The 26,037-nt window shown below is 41.7% G+C and overlaps 1 protein-coding gene across 1 annotated transcript in view; it reads right to left on the bottom strand.

Annotated features, from left to right (window-relative positions):
* The window catches only part of ANK3 (ankyrin 3), an 889,892-nt gene that overhangs the window by 140,112 nt on the left and 723,743 nt on the right, over window positions 1-26,037 (bottom strand). The window contains 3 exon segments of the mRNA XM_030203110.1: window positions 1,589-1,743; window positions 5,223-5,447; window positions 21,527-21,633. Of these exon segments, the coding sequence (XP_030058970.1) occupies window positions 1,589-1,743; window positions 5,223-5,447; window positions 21,527-21,633 (487 nt within the window).

Genomic DNA, 26,037 nt, shown 5'->3' on the forward strand with positions numbered 1-26,037 from the left:
TGTTCCTCAAATTTCACTGACTACCCATTAAAGAATAAATATCCTTCATGATTTGCTCTGTGGCCCACAGGATAATTTTCATCCTTGCACTTGAATACATGACAAACTACCCATGCGAAACGCAATTGAAGGCGCAAGAACCTACCTCACCCTACACTTCCCCAGCTACCAAGGCCTGAAATACAAATCTGCATACTCAACCAGTTTCACTTACGTATGCCCCAAAATCTGGAACACAATACCGAGAATCCTAAAATGCACAACTGACTACATAAGAAAACACCTGAAAGCCCACTTTTTCAGACAATCTTTCTTTGATCATCCCGCACAGACTAACTAATCAACAATGCAACACTCCAAGGAACCCAACCACCAACAGAAAAACAAATGACGACACGTGCCAACTACTACTGATAATGCTACATGACCAACCATATGAATTTTTAAGACACATAAAATGTGGGGTACAAATGCAGAAATAAATAAATAAATAAATAAATAAATAAATACAATAAAAATATAGGCTCGCTCATAGCTTTGAGTATTAGAGAGTTCAGTGGGAGGATTGTGCTTAGCGCTTGTGCAGAAGAGTTGAGCAGTGTCACCTGTGTGCATGTGGTTGGTAAAACCTGAATGTAAAGCACACATTGGCATTTGTTTTCTGCAGCCTAAATATAAGCATTTAAATTTGTGTGCTTTGGGTTTTTTTTTTTTTTAAAGCATGGCCGCTTTAAATTTAGACACAGGACAAGAACGCCAATGTATGCTTCACGTTCGGGTCTGCTGTGTCTCACAACCAATGCTTGAGGCCTTGCACAGGCTTCCTTCTGCTTCCAAAAGAAATCAAAACTGGTAGATTTTGAAGAAAGAATTATGAGAGAAGCAAGAGAATCATGGGAAATCCTCTCTTCCAACACCCTAAAGCCTGCTTGGACCTGGCGTTAACTTTTACAGTGGTAAGGCACCTTTGTTTCGGGTCCTCTTTTCTAATCATTGGTGAGAATTACAAAATGACCTCATTTAAATCAGCTTGACTACATTTGCATGTTATCTGCACTAAGGCCTGATGCGCTCAATATTTGCTGTGCTAAACCCCTCTGATCATTCTGCGCTGGTAGATGCGAGCACAAGTACGGCACTAATGGCCTCTAATGCCCACGTTTACTTTTGATCATCGGGGCCTCAGTGCCAAACACGTTCCATGCCAGTTCTACCCCCTTCTGCAAAAAAATGGCCTTAACACGAGCTAACTGTAAATATACTGGGTTGGCTGTTGTGCAATGAATGAGATTCCTTTTCTTTTCCAGCTTACACTGGGCTTGGCAGTCAATCACTGCTGCTAACACTAAACATTTATAAAGCATTTCAGTGTGTGTGGGGCTGGGGCCATTAAATTCTATTTAACCAGGCACCCAACAGGAATGCCAACACCTCCTGTATATACTTTCCAGTAGGCAGTGTGAGCAGAAATCAGTGACTATACTAACCCAGGTCACCTGCACGGCAGTACAACACCCAGAATTGTCATAGGGCCACCAAACTAGCCCGGTCAAATATTTCTGAGGTTTTGGTGCAGCAGTACACATACCTTCATCCATTCCATTTAGTAAATCAGTAAGCTCTTCTAGCTTGCAGTCGTACTGGTGTTCCTTCCATGTTTCCCCATTCTCACTCCGGAGTACAATCAGCTCCCTCTCTTTGCCTCGCATTGATCCAAAATGGGGGATTTCTACTATTACAGGGCTAAAGAAATAAAGGAACCTGTATTAATTCTTACTCCATGTACATTCTTTTCTCACATCCTTCAGTTGTTTAGTCTTGTTAATTCTGAAAACAAGTTACTCCTTCTTAAAAAATGATAAAAACTCAAAAAAAAAAAAAAAAAAGAAGTGGCAAAGCTGCAGAATCCTTTGCTATTAAGAGATATCTCAACCTTCTCACTGTGAAAAGTATATTGAAATTAACATGTCCTATAAGCCTATTAAGTAAAAATGTTTTTTCTGCTTTTGCGAACAGAATCTTTGTTAAGGAGAATGCAACGTTTGAAAGCATCTCATTGATCATTGTACCCAGGTAGAGCATGGACCTGTGTTTGCTGTGCAGAATGCGAGAGGGTAATTTTATAACAGGGTGCTTGATTTAAGAAAGCAAATAGACACCTATGTGGGCGTTATTTTGTAAAGACAAATAGGCAACTATGTCTTTATAAAATATTAGTGTAAGTGGTAAAAACTGCACTTACCTTGCAGGTACAGACAGCAGGTGGAAATGTCTGTACCAAGATTATTCAAATAAGTGCATAAGTTTGTATATTTTATCATCTATCCAGGTAATTTTCAAAATGATTAGAATGGGCAGGAGAGGCTCCTGCCTGCTTAAATCGCTCATCTGTGGCTAACCGCCAATATTCACCGGCACTTAACCAGTTAGTGCAGCTGGTTAGCATCTGCACCAAAGCCAGATAACTTGTGGGTATTCCAGGGGTAGAGCTGGCACTTATGTGGTTAAGTGTCAATATTTGGCCTTAACCGCCTAAGGTAACTGCTTAAGGAGCCTTTTTACTAAGCTGCGTACGCGCCCAATGTGCACCAATTCAGAACTACTGCCCAGCTACCGCGTGGTCCGGGTGGTAATTTCATTTTTCACGTGTACCCACTATGCGTGCCGGCAAATTTCCGACACGCAGCGCAAACCGGGCGATAATCAGCATTGTACGCACGTTGTCGATTACCGCCCGGTTAACACGTGAGACCTTACCTCTAAGTCAATGGGTAGTGGTAAGGTCTCAGAACCAAAATGGACATGCGCCAATTTTTATTTTGCCGCACGTCCATTTTTGGACCCCAAAAAGAGGCCTCTTTTGCGCGCCCTGAAAAATGGACCTGCGTGCGTCCAATACACGCGTCTACAACAACACATGCCATTTTTTGGCACACCTTAGTAAAAGGATTCCTAAATTGGGCTGCATAAATAGCAGTCTTATCTTTAAGCAGTTCAGTTTGTGTGGTCAAGGGCTGAATATTGTATTTAACCACGTAAGCTTTAGTAGCCAACCTAAAACCGGATATTTAAATCTGGTGCCTGCACATGGCCCGGCACTGAATATCCAGGATTACAGAGGTGGTGGCGGACATAAAAACGCTGATCACTGCCGGCTGAATATTGGCCGGATATATGTTTATTTGTAACTCTGCTCATGTTCCATACAAAGTCCATCGCTGTTCGCACCTTCCAGCAAAGTATGTATGCCGGCTGATATTTCATAAAGAGGCCATTTACATACATGTGAAAATAACTTTATAAAATTACCTTCCGAAGATTCAGCAAAAGAATTAAAACGTTTCATGCAGCCTATCAAATCACGATGGTCAGCTGAAACTGCTGCCTATTTTATCTGCCCTTTACAAGATAAATTATTTGCTGGGAATTATTTTGCATCCTCATCCGAATGTCAAATAACAGAATCGTCAATAATAAGATAAGAAATTATCCTGGATTATGCAGCTTTGAGAGTTTTCAGAAGACAGTATCATTATTTTCCTACAGAGGTTGTACACAGGAAGATGTACTTAATGTAATCCAAATACAGTAAAAAAAAAAAAAAAAGGATATTCCATTCAGCAGAAATAAAACATGACATGACTGGTAATGTAAATTGAGTTTGATTTATCTTACAACAAAAGCAATGATTTGCTACATTTTAGGCAACTAGCCAAACAAAAGTTTTCTTAATGAAATTACTGCAAACTTCTTAAGTTCTGACTGATTGGTCAAGGCTTTAAAACAAATAGAACTTTGGCAGGTCAAATTACTTAATAGAACACTTATCTACTGCTTGCCAATTGTAAGTAACGATTGATGATGACACCAAAATGAATTTGCATACCAACAAATAATTTATAACATTTGTGACAAATACAATCTCTGCAGGTTAATACACCAGATACTGTCTGTTAATTAGGAACCACAAATTTCTGAGCGTGAAATTCAACAAGAATAATTTGAGAGAAGGTATTCAGCAGGGGACCAATGTTTAAAAAACCCAGAGAAGGAAAACACAATACAAGGGTATAATTCTGCAGTCAGAAAAAAGCTGGAATATTTTACCTTCTTAAGCATGCATGTTATATGTTGTGTATTTGAAAGTGGCATTTAGCATCCCTGACACAGTTGAGTGCTACAAAATACTGCCACATTCTTCCAACCTCCAAATTTTACTTTACAGATAATTTACTATTTTAGTGCCCGACCACAGTAATTTTACTAACTGCATGCTCAACGATACAGTGATCTTTTGTCAGTCCTGAAGCCTGTAAATACCTTCTCTGTAACCAAACTGAAATTAAAGGACTATCACTGTGTACTTAGATTTCAAAATTACAAAAGAACAGCACTCATGGAAGCAGGATGTTTGCAGCAGAATTTCACATGCCTCTAAGCACAAGATAGCTTGCAGAACTATAATAAAATCAAGCCACTATGATTTTCTTTCAGTGACCTAGATCAGCTGAAAGCATTAGAAAGAAAATTAAAAGGAAACCTAAACAACTGAAAATAAAAATGGGAATGACAAAAATATCAGAACAGAAAAAAAATTGACATTCTATATCGTTTTCCAATAATGCAGTGTCCTACCCAATAAATTTTGTAGCTTGAGGCCCAAGCTGCAGGATTCGGCTAACCATGCTCTCACCCTCATTTAAAGGGGGAGGACTGGTAGGAAGGTGGAGTTTACTGAATCCCATCCATGCAGCAGTAAGAGAAACGAGAAGGGGAAATTAGGAAACAGCCGTCATTCCCACCAGAATCTGTAGCTTTCACCACAGTGCCACTCAAGGTGAGGAACAAAATTGGTAGCAGTATAAAAAAATTTTAAAAAATTAATAAAACAACTAAAAAAAAAAAAAACCTACCACATCATAGTGGATTGTTTCTTCTCATTTCAGAAACGTTAAATCTTTTTGTATAGGATTCTACATATTTCATACATGGAACTGAGAAAGATGTTTAGGTCTTTCATCCATTTGGTGAATATTAATCACAAAAAGGTACGTGTGTGGGAGGAGGGGGGATAATCATACTGAAATCAACACTGCCCTGGATGGTGCCATAACCGAAGCCCTAATGTTTCTGTAGAAATATTTGACTACTTAAATCCATAAGATTAAAAAACTTAAAGTTGAGATGGGAATATCAACAATAAATTTCAAGATTTTACTTACCCCAAAAACTGGGCACCTGCAGGACCCATTTCCACAAGTCGACTGGCTAAGCCCTCTCCTTCCACCATGGGGGGTGGGCTGGCCAGTTTGTGCCTCTTCACCAAACGGCAAGTGATGCGAGTAGGCGCTGTGCACTTGCGAGGCGGAATGATGATTCGCATTCCATGATGACGACTACCCCTCATTGATCCGCCTCGTGCATCCACCATAAAACTGACAAGGAAACTGCATGGAAACAAGATCAGATCTTTAATTTCAGAAGTGCAGAGGAGCCAGAGCCAATTCAAGTTAAATAAAATTCATAAGCAAAACTACAAGCATGAATGAAACAGCAGCATTCCTTTATTAGACGCCACTTCAGTATTTGCAATCTGATCTGAAACTACTTTTTTTTTTTTTTACTAATAAAAATGCATAACTATCAACAGAGATATCACTTTGCAGAAGGAGGAAGCATAACTAGAAAATGTTTAGCCACATTGTGAATACTAACAAAATAAATCATCAGTTAAACACATAATAATAGCAGACTAGCAGTACATCGGATTCCAGAAAAGCAATTGGCAAAAAAGACTTCAACAGTGAGAGTGTAACATATGTTTTTCTGAGATTTTTCTGATTTTCAGTCATTGCTTTATGGTAAAATAGTATATGTTTGCCGGGGAGTTGGGATGTGTTAGAATCTCCCTGGAAACTGATGCATGCTAGAGCCAGATTTAGTAGTAATCAAGAATAAATTCAATATGCAGAAAATCATCAGTCAGGGTTTACAAAAATGACAGTAATCCAAGTTCATTTATTCTCATTATTTTCTATCTACCATGCCTGAACCATCAGGATGGTTTATATTCCACATACAGGGGCCTACTCTATAACTGGGTGCCACAATTAAGGCACCTATTTTATGAGGGATGTGAATCTATTCTATATGAACACTTACAGATTACTAGTGGAAATCAGCATTAAATGCGCCTACATTTCAGTGCACCTACTTACATCAGGTCTATGGCTGGTATAAGCAGGCATGCCTAAATGCAACACTTGCCCACATAACTTACAATATTCCACAAGTTAAGGGCTAGAATCTATATACAGTGAAACCTCGGTTTTCGTCGATAATTGGTCCGAAAATAATCGACGAAAACCGAGGCAGTTATGCAGAGGCACTGAACCAGAAGCAGCAGTGTGGGCAAAACGACAAAATTTTTATCATCTGAGAACAGGCAGTGATCCCACAACCAGAAACAAAGCCCCAGAACGCCATGGGAGAACGCAAAATTAGCAGCGTGGGCACGCTGACGAATTCCGAGGCGACCGATGAAAACCGAGACAAAATTTTCGCTAAAAAAAAATCGATGATAACCGAAAACGACAAAATTCGAAGTCAACGAAAACTGAGGTTTCACTGTACTTATGTTTCTTATCATGCTTTCCACTTCATTATGTACCTGTATTATTGAATCGAAGCTTTATGGTATTGTGTAAGCCACATTAAGACTGCAACTAGGTGGGAAATGTGGGATACAAATGTGTTAAATAAATAAAATAAATAAATATCGCGCCTCGATTTCCACAAGAATATCAAAGCGTATTCTATAAAGTATGTTTTAATTTAGGCATACGTTATAGAGCATACTGAGTGCTGCTCCACGTGACTAAATTTAGTCGTGGTCAATTACGCCAACTATAACCTGGTGTAAATCCTGATGCCTAAAATAGGCACAGAGTAAGTGTATTCTATAACAATGCGCATATATTTTAGAAATGCCAATGACCTGTCTATTCCGGTCCCATACCCACACCCACTTTTCAACTACGCGACTCAGAATTTACGAGAACCATGTTACAGAATACGCTTAGCAAGTACTGCACATAAATTCTAAATAATGCCAATTATCAGCGCTCAGGCCCACCCAACAGTAGTACACATTTAGTGGTAGCTAGTGGGGATCCCAAGCTCCGCCAGCTGAAAACTTCCTCTTGATGGTAATGAAAACGCTACTCTCCATGATACCGGCACCTGCACATGCTCAGTTTTCAGCGCATGCCTGCTGCAGACTGCCAAGGTGGAAAGAAGCGTTTTCCTGCCAGCTGAGATATTTTTTTGGTGGTGGTGGTGGGGAGAACACTTGGTGCCCACCCACTTCTTGTCTAGGCCCACCCCAAATCTGTTGTCTGGCTACGTCTCTGTTATATATTGAGGTACAGTAAGCATTTTTCTGTCTCTGGAAGGCACAGAATTATTAAGAGAGAGAGAGAGAGAGTTGGAGTGGGACTTCAACCTGGGTCCCTTGGTTCACAGTCCACTGCACTAACCACTGCTCCTCTGACCTGCTTACTGCTTTGTTCAGAATGGCCACAAAACCTTCAGGGGAGAGGGAAGAGGACAGGCACAACTGGGGGGATTAAGGAGGGGGTCATGCCTTTATCCCTCCAATGGTCAGCGGCTCAATTAGAGCACCTTTTTGTAATTTGGAAGTGACTGAAACAGGTCTAGGTAGAAATTACTTCCTTTTTAGACATGGATGTTTCTTTCCATTTTATTTATTTATTTATTTAGATTTTGTGCACATCTTTCCAGTAGTAGCTCAAGGTGAGTTACATTCAGATACACTGGGTATTTCTCTATCCCTGGAGGGCTCACAATCTAAGTTTGTAACTGAGGCAATGGAGGGTTGACTTGCCCAAGATCACAAGGAGCTGTGGTGGGATTTGAACCGGCCACCTGAGGATGTCAAGACGGGTGCTCTAACCACTAGGCCACTCCTCCACAAATCCCTGTTGGATGTCCTACTTTTGGGCCCTCCTTAGTCCTGCCCAACACAAGCCCCCTTACTATTTGGAGGAACTACAGCGTGAAATGTCGAAATTCTGACTTTCCAAAATTGGGATTTTTTTTTTTTTTTTAGGCATTTTAAGACATCCATTTGCTTAGAAAATGAGCACCAATGTGTTTTTATGAGAGAAGAAGTTCCAGCTTCCACATCAAAGAAACTCTGATACAGTTGAATCAGAGTTCAAACTGCATCTCTACTCTGTTTTTACTCTCCTGGTCACAGACACATATGGAGGCAAACACAAAACATAGAAAAACACCAGAGCCAACAAATACACACACAACACAGATATCTATATGCACACATATGTGCCTTTATGAAAATATTAACTGCCTTTATGAAGAGATTAACCCAAGGCGATGTACAGCAGGCACAGTTTAACATAAGACTTACAATTTTGATAACAGTATAGAAATAGTAAAATGACCAAATACGAGCAGAAATACAATCAATGAGAAACTTGGAAACAGCAAATTGAAACCTAGTAATAGAATTAAAATGATACAGTATCAGAAGTACAGTTGTTTCACTTCATTTGAAATACCACTGTTAGGAGACTACCATCACAGTGGTTTATGTTAGAATAAAACAACACAGAAAATATAATCAGAGGAGAATAGAATATTTGTATAAAGTATAGATAAAAACAAGAGGAAGCTATTGAGAGTTTCAATGACTTGCCATAGCTGCCTATTACTGAAATCCAGCCACCCCTCCATTGTATCCTTGCAAAGGAAAGTTTTCAGTTTCTTCCTCAAAAACTGATACCCTGTTTCCCCGAAAGTAAGACATCCCCCGAAAATAAGACCTAGTAGAGGTTTTCCTGAATTGCTAGATATAAGGCCTCCCCCGAAAGTAAGACCTAGCAAATTTTTGTTTGAAAGCAGGGCCACCGAGAGCCGGACAAGGCCACCCCCCCCACCCGAGGTCGACCCCCCACCCAAGGTCGCCGGGCCCCCCTCCACCCGCCCTCCGTCGCTCCCGGAACTAACCTTAAACTCCTCCTTTCACCTTCGCAGCAAGCAGCAGCAGGGCAGACCTCTCCTTCCTTCCGTACCCCGTCCTCGCGGACGTTACATCAGGCGAGGGCGGGACAAGGAAGGAAGGAGTGGCCAACCCCGATGTTTCCCCGAAAAATAAGACAGCCCCTGAAAATAAGACCTAGCGCATTTCGGGGGGCAAAAATTAATATAAAACAGTGTCTTATTTTCAGGGAAACACGGTATGATGTTTCTAAGTGGAGATAGTTGGGGAGGTGACAGATGATTCCAGAGAGACAGGCCTGTAACACTACAGACAATCACGGATGGAATCAAGAATATTATAATGCCTCTGTATCGAATTTTATATTTGAATATTATAACTCCTCTGTATCGCTCCATGGTGCAACCTCACCTTGAGTATTGTGTTCAATTCTGGTCGCTGTATCTCAAAAAAGATATAGTGGAATTAGAAAAGGTTCAAAGAAGAGTGGCCAAAATGATAAAGGGGATGAAACTCCTCCCAAATGAGGAAAGGCTGAGGAGGTAAGGCCTCTTCAGCCTGGAAAAGAGATGGCTGAGAGGAGATATAATTGAGGTCTACAAAATCCTGAGTGGAGCAGAATGGGTAAAAGTGAATCGCGATTTTTCACTCTTTCAAAAAGAGTACAAACACCAGGGGACACTCAATTTTTAAAACAAATGGGAGGAAATGTTTTTTCACTCAAAGAATAATTAAGCTCTGGAACTCGTTGCCGGAGAATGTGGTAATGGTGGTTAGCATATCTGAGTTTAAAAACGGTTAGGACAAGTTACTGGAGAAAAAGTCCATAGTCTGCTATTGAGACTGACATGAGGAAGCCACTACTCGCCCTGAGATTGGTAGCATGGAATGCTGCTACTATTTGGGTTTCTGCCAGGTACTTGTGACCTGGATTGGCCGCTTTTGGAATCAGGATACTGGGCTAGAGGGATCATTAGTCTGACCCAGTATGGCTATTCTTATGTTCACAAGATGAATGTGTTTAAATGAAGGCATTACTAGCAAAGTTTTGATGAATTGATCACAGGGTTCTAGGTGATAAATGAGGTATCAAAAAATCAACATAATATAGATGGTATGCCCAATAAAAATGTGACCATCCCAGGGAAGGGTGACTAAAGTCAGATCCAAAATATTGAGAATGGTCAATTTTTATGTCATGGGTCCATAAGAAGTATGAGAAAATTACATGTTTGAACTTCTGTAACTTAAAAAAAAAAATGCCATGACACCAACCGGGCACCCTAGGGGGCACTGCAGTGGGCTTCAGAAATTGCTCCCAGGTGCATAGCTCCCTTACCTTGGGTGCTAAGCCCCCCAAATCCCACTCCCCAGAACTGTACACCACTACCACAGCCCTTAAAGGGTAACAGGGGGCACCTAGATGTGGGTACAGTGGGTTTCGGGTGGGTTTTGGAGGGCTCCCATTTACCAGCACTGGGTCCGCCTGCCTGAAGTGCACTGCAGTACCCACTAAAAACTGCTCCAGGGACCTGCATACTGCTGTGATGGAGCAGGGTATGACATTTTAGGCTGGCATAGAGGCTGGCAAAAAAAATGTTTTTTATTTTTATGGGTGGAAGGGGGTTGGTGACCACTGGGGGAGTAAGGGGAGGTGATCCCCGATTCACTCTGGTGGTCATCTGGTCAGTTCAGGCACCTTTTCAAGGCTTGGTCGTGAACAAAAAGGGACCAAATAAAGTCGGCCAAATGTGTTGAAAGATGGCCGCCCTTCTCCTTCGAAAACAAGCAGGATGGTAACATATATGGTTTGAACGATAAGTTATCATTCAGAATCACACCCAGAATTTTCAGAGAGGAAACCGAAGTTATTGGAGAGCTTGCCTTTGATGATAGAGAGATTTGATTTTATATAACTTTGATCAGAAGATATCAGATCATTACACCACTGTGCATAAAGAGATCCTTTTACAAAGCAGTGGTAGGGATACTGTGGCAATTCACGTGACTAATTGACCCTACTGCCAGGCTACTGCAGGAAACTGGCAGTAGTGGCTGTGTGTGCCGTGCACCATTCCTGCCGATCGGAAATAATTTTATTTTTTTTAGCGCTAGGAGCTTACCCGGTTACTGCTGGGTTAGTGAAGGATACCTTATTGCCTCCTAAATGGGAGGTGGTAAGGGCACCCCGAAGAAATGGCCATTTGGACCATTTTAAAATAAAAATTGGCTTTTAAATTAAGGAGGTTCTTCTCTTCTGTCATACACCATTTATTCTATACCGCTTGTTGAAAGAATTCCATGAGCCGCATGCTTTCCCCACATTTCCGTGTATTAAAAGTGACCTATCAACCCAGAATCCTCTAATTTTCTGATGCAGGCTGAACTAGGATGGCATGTTTCAAGAGCCATTTCTCTGAAAAAATAAATCAATTAGGAATGTCAGTAGGAGGTTAAAATTAATAGTGATGTTAAGTTAAAGGAAAACAGCTCAGTTGTGCATAAAAACATCCTGTTAATTAGAAATTAAAAACAGATGGCACAAACATTATAAAATGTTTTCTTACAAAAACATCTAATCATGGTTCATTTAACATTTTTCTCAGGGTCTCAATAAAAAGTAGCAGATGCCTTCTAAAATTAACTAAAATATGAGTCAAGCTAGCATCATTTTCACAGCCATACTGAACCCAGACTAATTGTGATGTACAAAAAAAATTTACCCTATACATTTTGGCAAAGAATCTGTGTGTATCCTCAAGAATGCCAAGAAACAGTGACCCCCCAAAAAACTGACAGCCATAGCAAAATCCATATTAATCTCAATCTTCAATTTTGCACAAATTTATACATTTGTTGGAAAGAGGAAAAAACTGATCATGGGTTCATTTTTTTTCCAAAGGTACAACAGCAAGAGAAATATTATAGGAGTATATACTGTATTTATTTAAACCATATTTATACTACCTAAGCAACATCAGCCCAAGACATTTAGGGCCGGATTCTATATATGGCTCCTGAAAAATCCGCGCAGAACAAAATTTCCGCCTAAGCATATGCTAAAAATGGTGCCTAGATTTAGGCACAGTATATAGAATACGTCTAGTTGATATGCTAACACCTAGAACTACGTGCATCCATTTACACCAAAGATAATGTGACGTAAATACTGGCGTAAAGATTTAGGCACAAAGGGCAATATTCTGTAACAGTGCGTGTAAATTTTGGAATGCCAATGAAACACCATTTCCTTGCCTATAAACACGCCCCTTTTTGGCTGTGCGCATTAGAACTTAGGTACTCTGCATTACAAAATATGCTTAGCGAGTTGTGTGCGTAAATTCTAATTAATGAAAATTAGTGCTCATTATTGCTTGTTAAGTGCTGTTATGAATGCCAATTAGCTTAAGCCAATTAAGTTATGTGAATTTTTTTAGAATACGCTTGGATTTCGGTACAGAACACTAGGCACGATATACAGAATCTGGGGGTTAGCCATAGGCGCCCTGTATAAGAGGTTTGGAGAGGCTAAGCCTCCCCTGCTGTGCTCTGAGGGGTTTAAATTGTTGATTTACCTCCATCCTCACAGCAGGAACTGCAGTGAAAGCCCTCTAGCCTTGTGTAACCAGTTGTAGAAATTGGTTTATGGTTTGTTTACCTTACTGCTGGGAGAGCAAGGGGGGTTGGCTGGAGGTGTCCTGAGTTGCCAGGGAGATATTTAACGAGGATGACTTCCTGACCTGCACTGAAGACAGATAGCAGCAGAACGGATACTGGGCCAGCATGATCAGAAAAAGTCACCAGACAACAAAGGTACAAAAGATCATTTTATTTTCATTATAGTGTTTGGAATATGTCCACTTTGAGAATCAGGTGCTCAACATTAAAAGTTTATATTTATTTACTTATTTATGGCATTTTATCCCACATTAAACATGAATTAGGGTGTTTTGTGGCTCTACATGAGAATTGTGATGATATGATCCCTTGTTTCATATTGTTGACAGTCTGCATTTTCCGTATGGGTGGTATATTGGTGTATTAGGTTCTGCCCAGTGTAATATTTATGGTACAGTAAGGTTCTGAGCGTGTTTTTGCACAAAGCTGTGCATAGTGTTATGCAGTTGAGCGATTGTGCTTAGAATATGCTTTGAGCAACCACTTTATTGACATATGACACATATCTAATATCTAAATTTAATAAAAGGTACTAATTGTGACTTTTATTTTTATTTATTTTTTCTGTGTGTTATCAGACAATTATGGTTTAAGCTCCACCCCTGGCCATACCCCTAACCCCGCCCCCTTTAACCTCCCCAAACAGTTGGGCCACCGACCGCCTATGGGGTTAGCCTTCTGCCCGTTTAAATTGCTTGTGCATAAACGTCCTAACTTAGCCTAGTTAGCTACGTGGGTGTCACCAGTGAATATCAGCTGGCATCTGCACAACTTCCAGGTACCAGTTTGCAAAGTTGTGTCTTTCCCTCCCTCTCCCTCCCTCCCACCCACCCCAGAAAGCTCTGATCGCTCCTCCCATCCCTCCTCCTGACATAATTGTGGATCCTCCCCCCCCCCCTCCCAGTTAGAACATCCCCCTCAAGCCTAGCTTAGTCTCTGGTGGTTCAGTGAAGCAATGTAGTCAGTCTCCAAAAAATGGCCACCTGTTGGTCCTATGAGACTACTGCTAGAGGAAGCAGCGGCCATTTTTAAATTGAAGCTGCTAAGGGTAGGACTGAGTGGGGTTTGCTTCTGCCTTATCACCTCTCTGGACCACCAGGGATTAAGGTACACCTGTGGGGCCTGTTCTAGCTGGGGGTGTCCATAATTGTATTGAGGGAGTAAGAGAAGGTGAGTGATTGCGTCACGGGGTGGGGGAGGGGGGACATGCACACTCTGCTTATGCAGGTCATGCCCAGCCTGGAATACTGGAGCCTAATTTTGCCTGTGGCAGTCAGTGCTTAAAAAACTGCTGAATGCTGCCAGCTGAATATTGAGTGGCTTATTTTATTATGTATTTTGAATGCATTAATTTATATTTTTTTATGTATGTGAATTTGATGATATACTTTATTGTTGTGGAAAATTGCATCTACAGCATATAAAAACTAAGACTAGACTAGATTAGATATAAGAAAGTGATTTGGTAAGAAAAATATGTGGTTATTCTGTTGTTTTTATTGCTGTTTGACAACTTTGTCAAACATTTTAGCGTTGGGTCCTTCTCTCACATTCTCCATAACCACTGACATATTAGAGTTACCATTTCCAGGTTGCAAAATATACTGGAAATTTATATAGCAATACAAACACACCACACCCTACAGTCTCCAAAAGAATAACACAAGCCACTGGATTCGGATGACAGCATCAGAAAATAAGGACTGCTTTTAGTTAAACAGCAATGTTACTATTAAGCAATAGTTTTGGCTGCTGGAAGGATTTTCTCTTTGCCAGAACTGCTGTTCCAAACATGAGCTCATGTGGCTTAGAGGGTTCCTTCTCTTGGGGAGGAGGAGGTAGGTTTCATATCTCCCTTGAGAAGTGCTCAGCAGCAGTACCAGAGGCAGATGTCATCTTGGGTGGCTGGGCCTTTCCTCAGGGCATATCTTGCTCCAGATGGGGGATGGGGGGGGGGGGGTGTGGAGAAAATCTTCTTTAGGGGGCGATGCTTGGAATTGACAATGGTTTTCAATGGCCTGCCCTTTCTCCCATACGAGTGGGATGGACCAAGCAGGCCCTCAGGCAACATCACTGCAGCAGACACTCAGAGGTGTAAGTTTGTGAAAAAGCATTTGTGCACTACTGTGGATTATCTTAAGAGACGATTTTATAAAGAGGTATACATAGGTCACAGACAGGCGCTTTTTGTAAATATGTAACAGGCTGCCTACTGCATATATATGCATAAATTATATCCATTTTATAAAGAGAACATGTGCATAAGGGCCAAAAGTTTAAGATAGGATGGATACATCACTGGAATCATTATAAAATGCATTAGCTGACTGACTCAGGTCATTTCCTGTTATTGAAATACTAATGCTTAGGTTGTGCCAATGGGCATCAGAATGCACTATCTATTGCTGTGTCCATAGGAATAAAAAATAGCCCATGCTAAGTTTCAGTAAAAGGAGCCCTAGACAAACCATTAAATAAAACTGAAGCTTATTCAAAAACGATGTATTTATTAAGGACGTTGGTTCGTTTAATATAGCAAGGTCATACTGCTAATGGGTTCTATTTACTGAGAGGCCCTTTTACTGATCCGCATAAGCATCTATGCATGCCCAACGTGTGCCAAAATGAAGTTACCACATGGCTTCCGCATGGCCCTTGTGGTAATTTTATTTTTGGCACACATACGCTACGAAGGTCCGAAACATATTTGGCATTTGATGCGCGTAGGTCATTACCTTCGGTTATCGCGTGAGACTTTACTGCTAGGTGAACGGCTGCCAGTAAGGTCTCAGACCCAAAATACACACGCGGCAATTTTCATTTTGCTGCCCATCCATTTTCAGCAAAAATTTTAAAAAGGCCTTTATTTTTTTTACAGGTGCACTGAAAAATGGATTGGTGTGCGCCCAAAACCCGCGCCTACACTACCACAAGCCATTTTTCAGCAAACCTTAGTAAAAGGACCCCTAAGTATGCCCATAACTTGCATTAAGCATATTAATATGAAATAATATATATTAGCTAATCTAGCCCTAAGGTTTTTGATCTGTAGGGATAAATACCTGCAGAAAAAGTAATTGAAAACATCTATAAGTCCCTTCATTCAAGGTAATTTTCAAAGGGAAGTATATGTATGCTTCCCTTTCAGAACTGGAGCAAGTCTGTGGAAATGCAACATTTTGAAATCTGCCCCATTTAATAAATTTCTACCAAGTATTTCCACAAGCCACATTCCACCACACTTTGTTGACTCTCAGGCTTATTTTCGAAAGAGAAGGGCACCCATCTTCCGACACAAATCGGGAGATGGGTGTCCTCCTCTCAGGGTCGCCCAAATCGGCATAATTGAAAGCTGATTTTGGGCGTCCTCAACTGCTTTCTGTTGCGGAGATGACCAAAGTTCACGGGGGCGAGTCGGCACCGTAGCGAAGGTGGGACTGGGACGATTAAGAGATGGGCGTCCTTGGCCGATAATGGAAAAAAGAAGGGCGTCCCTGATGAGCACTTGGCCGACTTTATTTGGTCTATTTTTTCTTGCGACCAAGCCTCAAAAAGGTGCCCAAACTAACCAGATGACCACCGGAGGGAATCGGGGATGACCTCCCCTTACTCCCCCAGTGGTCACCAACCCCCTCTCACCAAAAAATAAAAAACTTAAAACATTTTTTTTGCCAGCCTCTATGCCAGCCTCAAATGTCATACCCAGCTCCATGACAGCAGTATGCAGGTCCCTGGAGTAGTTTTAGTGGGTGCAGTGCACTTCAGCCAGGCGGACCCTGGCCCATCTCCCCCCCTACCTGTTACACTTGTGGAGGTAAATGTGAGCCCTCCAAAACCCACCCGAAACCCACTGTATCCACATGTAGGTGCCCCCCTTCACCCCTTAGGGATATGGTAGTGGTGCACAGTTGTGGGGAATGGGTTTTGGGGGGCTCAGCACCCAAGGGGGCTATGCACCCGGGAGCAATTTGTGAAGTCCACTGCAGTGCTCCCTAGGGTGCCCGGCTGGTGTCCTGGCATATCAGGGGGACCAGTGCACTACGAATTCTGGCTCCTCCCACGACCAAAGGGCTTGGTTTTGGTCGTTTTTGAGATGGGCGTCCTTTGTTTCCATTATGGCTGAAAATTGGGGACGACCATCTCAACATTTAGGCCGACCATCTCTAAGGTCAACCTAAATGTTGAGATTTGGGCGTCCCCGACCGTATTATCGAAACAAAAGATGGATGCCCATCTTGTTTCGATAATACGGGTTTCCCTGCCCCTTCGCGGGGCCATCCAGCGAGGATGCCCTCATGAAAACTTAGGCGCTCCGTTCGATTATGCCCCTCCACGTGATTATGTAATAGAAATGCATGTTGATATTCAAAGGGTTTGTCTTGCTAACTTTCGGAGCTAACAAGATGATACTCAGGATTTGAACATCCACCCCAGCCCAAACACACACACCAATATTCATTGTCTAAATTTTCTCTGGACAACTCAGTGGTCATATAAAATTTAGGTGGATAAAGAAGTGAAGTGGGTTAGAAGGTGTCCCCAGGACATGGCAACAATTTTCCCTCTGGCTGGATAAATTTAGCAGACAAGCTGGACCACATAAAAGGCTGTTCAAAAGTTATCTGGTTACTGTTATTTAGGTAACATTATTGCTTGCTGACTTACTTATTACCGCCCTCATAATTATTTTAAAAGGTGACTAAAAATACACTACTGAGTCTTTGTTGGATTTCAGTCCTGTGGAAATCATGTGCCTGAGTTATGCTAAGGAGATTATTTCTATTAGAATGTTAATGTGTGCCAAATAAGCAGCAAATTACCTTGCAATGTGCTGAAATGCTGTTAAAAACACATTTTCTTCCACTGCCAATTAGTTGCAAGATCCAGATTTCTTTTGAAGCATGTATTTAAAAAATGGTTTTTATTGTGTTTTATTAGTTTGTAGTTTTAGCTTTTGCAGTTTCCTCACCCCTGCGCTTTCTGGGTTTCCACTCAATGGGAACTGGACTTTATCGTGTTATGATGCCATGAGCTGTCATCTGAAGTTATTTAGTTTTCCCACCATTGTACAGAGCTCTTTCTCAATGCTCATCTAATTCACCTATTAAAGTGACAGCCCTTCATTAGGAGCCACTAACCACAGTTCCATTGGAAGCTAGGTGCTTGTGCATCCTGCCTCTTGCAAACAAAGGTGATGGCTGGGATTCCCTCCTCCCCTGCACAACATCCCAATCCCTGCCAGCCCAAGGAACACAACTGGACTCAGAAATCAAACCCAGGTTTCCCAAAAGAGACTGCACAGCAGCATAAAATCTGCCTTAGGATCTTTCCAGGTACTTGTGACCTGGATTGGCCACTGTTGGAACCAGGATACTGGGCTTTGCGGACCTTTGGTCTACCCCAGTATGGCTATACTTATGTACTTATATACCTACAAGCCATCTGGCTAATCCCTGTAAAGGTTTTAAATTGCGACATGAAGCACCAGGAGCCTTCAAAATGGGGACACAGTATCTTTAATCATGTAACTTGAATATCAATTCTTTCCTAGACACAGGCCATGATTTGGCGCACAGTACCTGCGTCAGGGGTCAATTGAGTTGTGATTTCTAAGGAGTAGCTGAGCATTCTCCTTTGGAGATGACAAGTTAGATGATTGTCCTGCTTAATACAAATAGAATGTGCTTGATCGTTCAGCAAACTGGAGCCAGAATGGTCCCTTTATACTCCTTAGAAATCACTACTCAATTGACCCCTGACGCAGGCACTGTGCGCCGAAACACGGCCCATGTTGGGTCATCTAGGAAAGAATTGATGTTCAAGTTACATGATTATAGAAACTGTGTCCCAATTTTAAAGGCTCCTGGTGCTTCTTTTCACTGTTTGTTCTGTACTTTGGAACCTCTCTGTGCTGTTAAAGGTTTTAAATTCACATCCTCTAAACAAGGGGTTCTTAAACCCAGTCCTCGGGACACACCATGCCAGTCTGGTTTTCAGGATACCCACAATGAATGTGCATGAGATTAATTTGCATACAGTAATGACAGTGCATGCAAATTTATCTCATGAATATTAATTATGAATATCCTGAAAACAAGACTAGCTTAGTGTGTCTCGAGGCCTGCATTGAGAACCCCTGCTCTAGACATAATAGTCTGTTTGCCTGCAGCTACCTTGCCATTTTGTTAGAAGAGCTTCAGTTTGGGATATTAATGATTAAAAAGTTTCCCATCAGCAAGAATAATTGCTAGAATTAATCCTTCTCAATATCTACTACACAAGAAGAGATATGTCTCCCTAATGCCACAGCACTGAGGACAAATCAAAGGAGTACAAGGACACTAGCAGTGAGTTAATACACTCTATTCTAACAAAAGGGTTCCAGGTGTAGAGTTCTTTCCTTTAGCTTATCATTAAATTCTTTTTTCTTTTCTTTCTGACTTGATTCTCCCTTCTTTAAAATGAACTTGATGTATGAATTATTTTTTCATTGTTTATTCTCTTGGGGTGGGGGTGGGGGGTGGGATCTATATTATGTGGGTAATCTTTTTACTTTCTTCTCCTCTGTCATCCGGGTTGGTATATCCTCCAAAATGTACCTGCCCTTCATGGGTGGCTCTTAGCAGTAGTATTGTGAAACTACCACTAGAGGAAGACACTATTTTGGAGGAAGCACCAACCCAAGCGACAGTGGAGAGGGATTACTGCTGACTGAGGCTACATTACGGAATGCCCTAGATTCTTGGGGAGGGGGTGGGGGGAAGGCAAAGCACAGAGTCTGTGAGGTGGGGATGGGGCTTTTATGGCAGGGGTGACCCTTTGTGGCAAGGATGGGGTTTGGACTGGGAAGTTGTGGGGTTTGGACTGCAGAGCTGAAGGACTTGTGTGAGGAGGGATGGGGACATGTACAGGGAGTCTTAGAACTTGTGTGTGGAGAAGCAGGGAACTTGTGCGAAGGAGCAGAGACTTGTGAGTGGTAAGTCCAAGTTGGGATTGGGAGGGGGGAATGTGTCACAGCAATTTGTTGCTGCATTATTTATTTATTTATTTTGCTTGAGTGTTACATGTGGTGCTCAATAGCACAAATTCTCCTTTGCTATTTGGTGCCTCTGCGATAGCCTTTTGCCTTTTCAGTAAATGCAAGGCAGATGCTGGGTATGCTCCCTATATTTACTGCACTGGCTTTCACTTACCCATGTTAATTTTTGCATTAAACATGTGGTAAGTGCTAAACTAACCGCAGCTTTCTAAAAGGGCCCTAAAATGCAAAAATGAAATTATCACCGTCTTTCTAAATAACATTTTTAAAAGAAATGTAGACCTACAGGATACCAATGTTGATGATATTGAAGTTCTGGAGAACCTATATAATTGGAATCGTTAGTATAATGTTCAAAACAAAGCTTTAGATAGTAAGAGAGAAAAAGGAGTATGAAGTCGATTTCCAGATATCTAAGTTGAAAGCGAGGGGCGGAGAACTTCTCACTATTTCAGAACAATTTTCAAAGCCATCTCCTTCTACGTGGGTAAGTAACGACCGGTCATCTGAAAATTCTTTCTGCACAGCTAAAATGACATGCAAAAAATAGATGCAAATGTTCATGGCTACTCTGTACCCATGACAACTTTCAAAGTGAAAGTATGTGTGTACTTTGGCTTAGAAAATTTGTGCAAGGCTTACAAGTAAAAAGTACATTACTGAGGGCTCTGTTTACTAAGCAGTGTTATAGGCACGTTAACATTTGAAATGCGCGTTAACCATGTACGTGCCTACAATATTCCTATAAGTGCCTACATGGTTAGTGCGCGTGCTAAGTGTAGGCGAGCTAAAAACACTAACGCACCTTAGTAAACAGGGCCCTAAGTTTGACTCAATGCCCTCTCTACACTTTTAGCAACCAAGTCTTAAACATATTTATTTATTTTAAAAATGTATGCATCACCTATAACCTGGGTGATTTACAATTTAAAACATACATACTAAAAAGAAGAACTGGATAGTAACATATCATACAACACACATATATTTATAAACCAAAAATATTACTCTGCTTCATATCCATAACATCCACTGCTGTTACATAAAAACTTCTACAAAGAACTCTGTTTTTAAACTGAACCACCAAACGAAGTGGTCCCAGAAGGGCATTCCATAAACGAACCCCCGCAACAGAGAAAGCAGAAAGACTCTTTTTCAACATAATGAACTTTCCCTACTGTATCCAGAGACAAGCGCATTGCAAAGCTCACCGTGGATTATAAACACGAATGGCTTGATTGAAGTACTGCATAGCTGATGCATATAAGGCCTGATGAACCAAAACCAGTGCCTTAAATCGTTTTCGGAAAAGCACTGGCAGCCAATGGGGATGTTTCAGAACTGGCATAATACGCTCAGATCTGGGGATCCCAGCCACAAGTCTAGCTGCTGCGTTCTGGGCCAAATGCAATGCCCTGTTCCTCGTACTAGACAGCCCGAGGTACAAAGGGTTGCAGTAATCCAACCTAGATAGAACCATACTCTGTACAATGTCCTGGAAATTACTCAAGGACAACACTGGTTTCAGTCGAAAACATAAACATTCATCACTTGATAAAAATTTTGTGAAAATGAATTTCAAAATGATTAAAGAGAAAAACATTTAGGGCTTGGCCTCTGGCATTATTTAGCTTCTCATCAGGCTACAACACAGTTTTAACCTATCCACAGAAATTACCAGTGTTCTGTGGTGTCCATTATCATTCAAGTAACTGAAGTGCCCTACACTCCACAGCTTAATGAATGAAAACCCTGAGATGACTTACCCAGAATGGATGGGGCTTGAGATGGGGTTCACATTGTCCAAGGTATCTGGAGCCCAGCTGTAATGTCTGAGAGAATCGGAATCAAACTCCCTTGTAAGCGACAGATGCTAAAAAAGGATGGAGGAAAGCATCCGTTAGCACTGGTGTATTGAAATGCTGTTATCATCAGTCAGTGGTTCTCAGTTCCAGTTCTCAAAAGGTCACACAAGTCTGCCTTTGAACATAAACATAACATCAAATCAACCTGGTTCTTGGACCAAGCGTATGCAAACAGATCTAATGAATAAGCTTTGTGGACATTGTGAAAACCAGGCCTGTTTGTGGCTCTCAAGGGTGCTAGCTCAGGATAAATATAGCAGGGGTTCTGAAGTCTTATCTTTACAATCTATCACTTTTTAACAAACTGTACTTCTAAATGGCTTGGCTTGCACATAAAAGAGAGCACATATGCTTTTATCTGTAAAAATAAAGACAGAACTAATATGAGATAATTTCAAAAACCATATGTAAATGATAGGTGCGTACTTTTCCCTGTGTAGGCTTTGGCAATTTTTCAAAACTAAAGGTTGCAGGTACTTGTGAATTTTGAAAACTTCTTTTTTGAAAACGACTGCACAAATGTTGTTATTTTAAGTGCACACGTATATTTTCTAAATATGTGCATAAATGCAAACCCCTCCTCAACCCTGCCCCCACTAACACCTCTGCTCAGTCTGGGTACAGCTATGCATACACAGGCTGTACATGAGTAAATTTATGTGCCTGTCATATGCACATTTTTCTTATCACCTATTTCCATGCATAAATCACTGTTCTGACTTGAGTAATAAAGTTCTGGCCTTCAAAAGCTGTAAAAAAATGTCTTAAGTTAGTAAAAAAAATGTATCATCATCTTTTCTTTCTTGTTTGGTTTTGTTTCTTTGTATTAACCTGATAGCTAACTGAAACTTGGTTGTGTTGAGTGCAATGATTTCTAGATTCCCCATGTGATTTCAGCTCAAAATTAAACTTTTTAAGTCCCACTTTTGATGTTTTAGGTTCCTACAAATGTAGCATTAGCTTGCAAGAAAAGCTGTGCTCCACAGAGGACAAATGGAAAAACCAGAAAGAACGAGCCTGGAAAATCACACTGGCGCCCTTGACTTATTTGGCAGCGTGAGTTGACTAAAAGCTGGCCATAACAGAAAATCTGTACATAAAAAAGCTGCTGCTTTTATTCTACATACATTTGTTGCCAAAATATCTGGAAAACTAGAAGCAAAAATCTTTAATAACAGACTTGTTTGGAATCTATAATGGATTACTTCCCCAGAGAGACACACACACACAAAAAAAAGGAACTAATTTGAGTCGATGAAAGAAAATGCCACTGGCAGCCATGTAGGTCTCCTGGGTCTGTCGCACACTTCCCCAGGTCACGGCTGCTTTATAGTCACACAGTGAAACTGGTTCAGTGGAGGTAAGAAGTCTGCTCACAAAGGCCTGCTGGGCTGAACTCAAATGCCTTGCTGTTAAAAAGAGCCAAGAGAACAACTGGAAAAGAGACACAATGGACACAGACCACCCCAGGCAGAAGGAGAGTGTGGCAGTTAAAAGGATTACCAAACCGAACATGCTTAGAAGAAAGGCATAACCACTGTGTACCAGGCCTTTTTTTCAACTGAAGATAAGCCCCACCATTAGTGAAAATAAAGGTATATGGTAAATACAGTGCTTCAGCTGTAATTTTAATCTCTCATTGTCTAGCAGTGCTTGTCAATCTTTTTGTGGTTGTGATCCCATGATTGCAGCCAAATAAAATTGTGACCCCCTTCCCCCAGAATGACACCCTTATGCAAAACCTGTACAGGTTGTGACCCAGATTTGAGTTTTGTGACCCAATTTTGGGTCCCGACTCACAGTTTGGGAAGCTCTGCTGTATAGGGAGGCATGTTTTGAAAGTTCTGTAACTGAGAGAAATGGCTTGGCTTAAATAATCCCTCACATCCACTGCATATGTATGTTAAAGCAAGCTGAGAGATGGGCTTCCCAGAGGCATATTTAGGCCTGTACTGAAGAGCAGCTGCAAAGTGTGTGGTTGACTTTGACACATGTACTTTTTAAAGCAGTCTTCACAAAATACCTGCATGGTTTCCCTTTGAAAATTAGTGTGATATGCACATGCTAAAAGCACCCTGCATACTTCACAACTATTTGAAAACTGTCCTCATAATGTTATAAACTAGTGACTTTCATCACCCATGTTTTCTCTGTCTATCTTATGTTTTCTCTTTCACCCCCTTCCATTTAAGCCAGAAAATGTGAAAAACCACATTTCTCTATTTCATAAAAAGATGTATTAACATATTGACTGGTTATTATCATGTATCTTTAGTTGCTATATTTTGTATTCTGTGATGCAAAACGTCAATAAAGACATTGAAAAAAAAAAGAATTTTCTTCAACAATAAAAAACCTACACACTATAAGGGAAATTATAATGGTGCACAAAAATGAGCACAGGAAAAGATTGACGCTAAGAGGTATTCTATAAAGGGTGTGCTTAAGGAATAATACTTAGCACCGGGGTTTTTTAAAATCCAGCTCTAGGTGCCAGACTTATCCTGCTGAAACCTGGTGTAAATCCCAGCACCCACGTTGGGCATGGAGATCTATTAATAACACAACATGCAACGTTTTGGCATGCCCTAGCCCCCACATGCCCATCCCCCTAACCATACCCCCTTTTGAGTTGCACACTACGGGATTTAGGTGCCCAGCATTATAGAATAGTGTACAGCCAGATGTGCACGCAAATCCTAATTGTTGCCAATTAATGTCAAGAATTGGTTACTAGCATCCAATTATTGCTCGTAAATGGCTCATTAGCCAAGTTGTGCACGCCTCTCAGAAGCGCACCCAAATTTGGGCTCCATATATAGAATCCAGGGATAAGTCTCTGTTCACCTTGATTTATGGAATTCATTGGTGAAGCACTCTGAAAACTAGGGAAGCCAAGCTTCACACCTTGCTTCTGCCACAGATACTCATGTGACCCTGGAACAGTTCATCTCTCTTTCGCTCTCTCTCTCTCTGCCTCTAGTATCCATTTAAATTGTACATTCTCTGGGGCTGGGATATATAGAGGGCAATTCTGTTTAAGTCACCTAAAGATAGGCAACTAAAGTGCAAATTCTATAATAGCAATTACGCTAGAACACTAGCACTACGGCAGATGTAAATGTGGTAGTTAGATGCATAAGCTCAACAGGTTACTGCTTGGCATGCCCCTGGCCCACCCATGCCCCTCCCAAGTCCATGCTCCTCTGACACTATCCACATCACAGAATAGCACCTAAGTGCAGTTGTATGTGTAACTGCTAATTAGGGCCAAGTTGGTACTAATTAATTCCAATAATCACTGATTACTGGCAGTGGCGTTCCGTGGTTGCCTGACACCCAGGGCGGATCGCCACTGCTCCCCCCCCAGGTGCAGGGCAACATGGCACGGCACCCCCCACCCCACACAGTCCCCACTTGCCTTCCAAGTTCCAGCTCCGTCCACCCCAGCGTGGCACCGCGCCACCTGCCCCCCCCGACGCAGTCCCCACCTGTCAACCGGGTTCCAGCTCCGTCCACCCCAGCGTGGCACCGCGCCGCCTGCCCCCCCAGACGCAGTCCCCACCTGTCAACCAGGTTCCAGCTCCGTCCACCCCAGCGTGGCACCTCGCCATCTGCAGCGCTGCTGTAGAAAAAAGAAAATTGCCTCGTCGTCGGCCCTTCCCTCACTGTGTCCCACCCTCTGACATAACTTTCTATTTCCTCGAGGGTGGGACACAGTGAGGGAAGGGCCGACGACGAGGCGATTTTCTTTTTTCTACAGCAGTGCTGCAGATGGCGAGGCGCCACGCTGGGGTGGACGGAGCTGGAACCTGGTTGGCAAGTGGGGACTGCGTCGGGGGGGGGGGAGGCGGCGCCACACTGGGGGTGGACGGAGCTGGAACTTGGTTGGGGGAGGCGGTTCCATGCCAAGGGGGGGTGTGGATGGATGGAGCGGAGCACCCCCCAACCCGTTGACACCCGGGGCGGACCGTCCCCACCCTTGCTACGCCACTGATTACTGGTTAATTCACACCTAATTAAGCAATTATGTGTGTAACTGTCAGTATTATATAACCTGCGTGCCCAATTTTGCACACTAAGCATGAAAATGTGCACACAAGATTACAGAATGAGGAGGATTGTACCTCAGTACTTATTACCACTGTATAGTACTATTTACATCCAGTAGTACTGTAAAAGTATTATTAGGGCTGTAGTTATCAATGTGGGTTACCATTAAGACATGCTATTCTACCATTATCTTATGCTATTTTGGCACAGGTCCCATTTTATGCAATGCAACCTACTTACTAATAACTGGGGTTAACAGTAAAATAACATCTTAACAGTAGCCCATGTTGTTAACATCCTTTATTGTTACAGGTTTTGGGCTGAGATGATGGATGACTTAAAAAGTTAATACACATGTT

Source organism: Microcaecilia unicolor, chromosome 5, assembly GCF_901765095.1.
Source record: "Microcaecilia unicolor chromosome 5, aMicUni1.1, whole genome shotgun sequence".
Classification (NCBI taxonomy): Eukaryota; Metazoa; Chordata; class Amphibia; order Gymnophiona; family Siphonopidae; genus Microcaecilia; species Microcaecilia unicolor.